The sequence below is a fragment of the Peromyscus leucopus genome, chromosome 15 (genome assembly GCF_004664715.2).
Source record: "Peromyscus leucopus breed LL Stock chromosome 15, UCI_PerLeu_2.1, whole genome shotgun sequence".
Taxonomy (NCBI): domain Eukaryota; kingdom Metazoa; phylum Chordata; class Mammalia; order Rodentia; family Cricetidae; genus Peromyscus; species Peromyscus leucopus.
In genome coordinates this window covers 48843451-48849797 of record NC_051076.1, presented here as the reverse complement: position 1 = coordinate 48849797, position 6347 = coordinate 48843451, and the positions used below count along the sequence as shown (strand labels likewise).

Genomic DNA, 6347 nt, shown 5'->3' with positions numbered 1-6347 from the left:
CATTCAAAGTGATATTTTTCTCCCATTCCCACAGAAACTGATAACCAAACTACTTATGTTACATAACTTTTATCTCTTGCAAACCATCATACTACATGTTTTGAAACCTTTAAGTGATTTCCTCCAGGTCTATCCTGCTGATTTTTTTTTAAATTCACATAGAAGATTTCAAGTTCTGTTGTTAAAAGTGATGCCTGTATTTTCAGTTGTTAAGTGTTTGCCGGTGACAGAACCCGAGAATGGAAGAATTGTAAGCGGTGCAGCGGAACCAGACCAGGAATATTATTTTGGACAGGTGGTGCGCTTTGAATGCAACACAGGCTTCAAGGTTGAAGGACAGAAGGAAATACACTGCTCCGAAAATGGCCTCTGGAGCAGTGAGAAGCCAAGATGTGTGGGTAAGATGAACGCACTCACCCGCTTGGTGTTTCAATGGTTTTAGCCATTCTTATAAAAGATATACATTTCTTTTTAAAGTACATTTTTAATTAAAACATAATTGTATCGCTCTAATGCTTACTAAGCATGGCTGTTTCCCTCTAATTGATTGAAGTTTTTTTTTTGTTTTGTTTTGTTTTTTCGTGAACCTCTTATTTTACCTTCAGAACAACCATAGACATCATGTCCTCTTATAGTTTCTTTAATGGAAGTACCTAGGATGTCCATCATTACTGTGGCTTAATGACTTGGTTAAGATGTGAACAAAGGTTACTACCTGGTGTTGCTATTCAGAGTCTAACCTCAGCATTTCTGCTGTCTGTTGTAAAATTGACTCCCAAAGGAGAATTTTACAATGATTTTGGAAGCTGAAGGTTTATTGTATGCTTCCAATCATGCATCATGATGACATTCTAATTTTAATAAATATTGTTAGGAAGTTATATTTCATACACATACACACACATTTGTATTACAAGCTTACTGTCAGTTTTATTTATCTGAATTGTATCTACTAAAAAATCTCTGACTTATAACAAAGTTATATAATGAATTGTTAATCAATATTTCTTTGATTTTTGTTTCTTTCTTCTCTTCTTCCTCTTTTTTGTCTTTGTTTTTGAGACTGCCTCTCACAATGTAGCCATGGCCAGCCTGAGCTTGATATGTGATCATATAGCATCTATCTTATAGCAATCCTCCTGAAGGTGCCCCATGAGTGTTGAGCTATACTATATTTATTTTTTAAATATTATCTAACATCTCCAATATTTTCACCACTTTTAACATTGTCTATCTTACACTAATGGAGGCAGTGTTTTCTTCTTTTTTATTTTTCTTTAGTTTTTGAGATTATAATTACATCATTTCCTTCCCTCAGGACTGACGATTTATTTTTAAAAAGTCTTTCTAACAACACTGACTCTTCATGAAAATAATGATATACTTATATGTATATTCAGTGTGTCATATACTCCACAAATTGAAGTTTCATGGGTGCTATTTACATGCCTATAACTCATTGTCTATGGCTAATGAAACCTTGGAAATTCTGATCCTTGAGACTAGTTTTAAAGAAAGCATAAGGATACAGATGAAGAGCAAGCATAGCAGCTCTCAGAAAGCCATGGGAAGAAAGATGGAAAGACAACAAGGTGCCCATGGCACAATGATGTCCTGAGCCTCGTCAGCTGTACACAGAGGCCCCACTGTTGCATAAACCTATTACTGGGGAGATTACAACCAACATCTACTCACTTCAGATAGGGAACTGATGACAGATCTACCACCAGAGTCCACTTTGGTGAACTAAAGAGTTTACTACTGTTGCGTGAATAGTACAACTCAAAACTAGCCGTATCATCTAAAGCCTGCCCCAGCACAGGTGATGGCTCACAAAAGCCAGAAAGCTGGAGCACAACGCACAATGGTATGAGGGTCTTCTAGGAAGTTCAGCTGATCCAAAAGTATTTCACAGCAGTCATTACTGCTTATGTATGCATGGGGAAGGAGGAGCCAAGTCAATATGGTCAATTTCAAGGACTTCCTGAAGCATTTGAATTGTTTACTTCCTGAGCTTAATGAGCTTCTTTGGAGGATGGGATGCTTTACTTCCCTTTAAAGTAGTGGTTCTCAACCTGTGGGTCATGACTCATTTCACAGGGCTCACCTAAGGTCATCCGCAAATCAGATATTTATATTATGATCCGTAACAGTAGCAAAATTACCGTTATGAAGTAGCAATGAAAATAATTTTATGGTTGTAGGGTCACTACAACATGAGCTGTATTAAAGGGCAGCAGCATTAAGTTAAGAACCACTACTTTAGAGCATTCTCTTTTTGTAGGAGCATCCCTCCTACATGAAGTGTTTTATCTTAGAGAGAATTGTTACTCAACAGTTGAACAGAGGTGATAAGTTAGTAAGAGAAGGAGCATAGGCCAGCACAGTTACTGTACAGGCTTGTCCAAATTAACTCAGCTTGATTTGGAAAAGGATGAAACATATTCAAAGTGACCATTTAAAAGTTTATTTAGTTATAAACAAGGAAAAATGAAATAAAAGGATGGGAGGAAAGGCTTTGAGAGACCAGTTGCTAGTGCCACAGTCCCAGAGTAGTGTGTGTTAAGAGAATTGTGTAAAAAGTGGTAGCCAGGACTTCTCTAGGTTTCTTTTCTTATTTTTTTTTTTTAACAAAAAGTTCCTATCTATGGTGAAGACAGCAAAGCAGAAGCCTGTGATTTTTCAAAGATCAAATGGAAAGTGACTTTAATAGAATTCCTTAAAAAAATGAGGTCTTGAAAATTACTATCAATAATCAGAAGATATGCTATTTTTTAGATTATCCAATGCAAATATTAACCTGCAAGCCTGTGTCTGTTTTCATTTTCACAGGAATATGAGGACTGTTACAGGCTGCTATTTATTTCAACAGGCTAATTTACCATATGTTAAAGTAGTATACTTTTAACTTTTTTCAAAAGTGAATATTTGAAACACCAAATACATAATTAAGAAAACAGTCAAGTCAAAACAATTGTTGTTTGGTTGGCTGGTTTTGGCTGATTGACCTAATGAGAACAAAACACTGTCCTTGTGAAAATATGGCTTGCTCAGCAGATTTCCTTTCATAGTAAACATTATACAATTATTCTTTTGCATTTAGAAATTTCCTGCACACGACCAGAAATTAAAAATGGAAATGGTATATCTAATAAACCAGTTTACAAGGTGAATGAAAGGTATCAATATAAATGTGACCGAGGTTTTCAGTTCAAAGAAAGAGGGATACCGTCTGCACAGCTTCCGGATGGAATCCTCAGCCTTCCTGTGAAGGTAAAATTACTCTTATTTTCTAAGTCTTTTTTATTTAAGAAGTAGGCTAGTGAGTGGAAAAGGATGATGGCTGTATTCATGCTTTGCTTTGAGCTGCCAGCTCACAAAAACCGACATGGAGACTTATTATGAAAGCTCAGCTTATAGCTTAGGCTTGTCCCATTAGCTCTGATAACTTAAATCAACCCATTTCTATTCATCTACGTGTTGCCACCTGGCTTGTGGCTTTTACCTCTCCTCCTGCATGTCTGTTTACTCTGCCTCTGCTGGTGACTCCTTGTTTCTTCCTCTCCAAATCCTGTCTGTACCCAGAAGTCCCACCTAACCTCTTCTTGCCTAGCTAACGGCCATTCAGCTCTTTGGCATGTGATTCCTGTCCACAAAATTGTCTATTTCTTTTAGATTTTCCAATTTTGTGGAGTACAGGATTTTGAAGTATGACCTGATGATTCTCTGGATTTCCTCAGTGATAGTTGTTGTGTCTCACTTTTCATTTCTGATTTTGCTAATTTGGATGCTCTCTCTCTGCCTTTTGGTTAGTCTGGATAAGGGCTTGTCTATCTTGTTGATTTTCTCAAAGAACCAACTCTTTGTTTCATTAATTTTTTGTATGATTCTCTTAGTTTCTAATTTATTAATTTCACCTCTCACTTTGATAATTTCCTGGCGTCTATTCTTCCTGGGAGACTTTGCTTCTTCTTGTTCTAGAGCTTTCAGGTGTACTGTTAAGTCACTAGTGTGAGATTTCTCCAACTTCTTTATGTGGGCATTTAGTGCTATGAATTTCCCTCTTAGCACTGCTTTCATAGTGTCCCATAAGTTTGGGTATGTGGTGTCTTCATTTTCATTGATCTCTAGGAAGTCTTTAATTTCTTTTTTATTTCTTCCTTAACCCATTGGTGATTCAGTTGAGCATTATTCAGTTTCCATGAGATTGTAGGTTTTCTGTAGTTTTTGTTGTTGTTGAAATCTAACTTTAAACCATGGTGGTCTGATAGAACACAGGAGGTTATTCCAATTGTTTTGTATCTGTTGAGATTTGCTTTGTGGCCAAGTATGTGGTCGATTTTAGAGAAAGTTCCATGGGGTGCTGAGAAAAGGTATATTCTTTTTTTTAGGATGGAATGTTCTGTAGATATCTATTAGGTCCAATTGGGTCATGACATCAGTTAAGTCCTTTATTTCTCTGTTAAGTTTGATTTGGGAGATCTATCCAGTGGTGAAAGTGGGGTGTTGAGATCTCCCACTATTAATGTGTGGGGTTTTATAAGTGGTTTAAGCTTTAGTAATGTTTCTTTTACATATGTGGGTGCCCTTGTGTTTGGGGCATAAATGTTCAGAATTGAAACTTCATCTTGGTGGATCTTTCCTGTGATGATGATGTAATGTCCTTCTTGATCTCTATTGATTGATTTTAGTTTGAAGTCAATTTTGTTAGCTATTAGGATTTCTACACTAGCTTGCTTCTTAAGTGCATTTGATTGGAAAGTCTTTTCCCAGCCTTTTACTCTGAGGTATTGTCTCTAAAAGTTGAGGTGTGTTTCTTGTATGCAGCAGAAAGATGCATATCCATTCTGTTAGCCTGTGTCTTTTTATAGGTAAATTAAGTCCATTGATATTAAGGGATATTAATGACCAGTGGTTGTTAATTCCTGTTATCTTTTGGTGGTAGTGTGTGTGTGTGTGTGTGTGTGTGTGTGTGTGTGTGTGTTTCTCTTCTTTGGGATTTACTGCTGTGGGCTTATCTATTGCCTGTGTTTTTGAGGGTGTATCTGACTTCCTTAGGTTGGAATTTTCCTTCTAGTGCTTTCTGTAGGGCTGGATTTGTGGATAGGTATTGTTCAAATCTGGTTTTGTCTTGGAATGTCTTGTTCACTCCATCTATGGTGATTGAGATTTTGCTGGGTATATTAGTCTAGGCTGGCATCCATGGCTTCTTAGTGTCTGTATAACATCTGTCCAGGACCTTCCTGCTTTCAAAGTCTCCATTGAGAAGTTGAGTGTTACTCTAATGGGACTGCCTTTATAAGTCACTTGGCCTTTTTCCTTAGCTGCTCTTGATATTCTTTCTTTATTCTGTATATTTAGTGGTTTAATTATTATGTGGTGAGGGGACTTTTTTGGTGGTTCTAGTCTATTTCATGTTCTATAAGCTTCTTGTATCTTCAAGGTATTTCCTTCTTTAAGTTGGGAAATTTTCTTCCATGATTTTGTTGAATATATTTTCTGTGCCTTTGAGTTGGTATTTTTCTCCTTCTTTTATCCCTGCTATTCTTAGGTTTTGCCTTTTCATGGTGTCCCAGATTTTCTGAACATTTTGTGTTATGACTCTTTTGGCTGTGGTGTTTTCTTTGACTGATGAAACTATTTCCTTTATTGTATCCTGTACATTAGAGATTCTGTCTTCCATTTTTTGTATTCTGTTCGTTATGCTTGCATCTATGTGTTTTCTGGTCATTTACTCAGATTTTCTATTTCCAACATTCCTTTGTTGTGTCTTCCTCATTGTTTCTATTTCAATTTTCAGATCTTGTACTGTTTCCTTCACATATGTAATTGCTTTTTCATGGTTTCCTTGGCTTTCTTTAAGGGATTTGATTTCTTCCAATTTTTTGTTTGTCTTTTCCTCAATTGCTTTAAGGGAATTTTTCATGTTTTCTTAAAGTCCTCTAGCATCTTCATGAAGTATTTTTAAAAAGATGTTTTATATATATATATATATATATATATATATATATTATATATATATTATGATGTTCTGCCTGCTTGCCAGAAGAGGGCACCAGTTCTCTTTACAGAATGGGTGGGAGCCACTATGTGGTTGCTGGAATTGAACTCAGGACCTCTGGAAGAACAGTTAGTGCTCTTAACTGCTGAGCCATCTCTCCAGCCTCATGAAGGTATTTTTAAGGTCACTTTCTTCTGGTTCTTCTACATGTGATATTCAGGTCTTACTGTTGCAGGAGGGCTAGGTTCTGGTGATGCCAATTGCTCTTTATGTTGTATGTATTTTTTCATTGACATCTGCCCATCTCTTCTTCTAATAGGTCAAGAGATGCTGTGTCTGAGAGATC

The 6347-nt window shown here is 36.5% G+C and overlaps 1 protein-coding gene across 1 annotated transcript in view; it reads left to right on the top strand.

The window, feature by feature from the left end:
* Nucleotides 1-175: 175 nt before the first annotated feature.
* Nucleotides 176-6347, top strand: part of LOC114684899 (complement factor H-like) — a 59419-nt gene continuing 53247 nt past the window's right edge. Inside the window, 3 exon segments of the mRNA XM_037211347.1 lie at nt 176-398; nt 3104-3220; nt 3223-3273. Of these exon segments, the coding sequence (XP_037067242.1) occupies nt 191-398; nt 3104-3220; nt 3223-3273 (376 nt within the window). The 5' untranslated portion in view covers nt 176-190.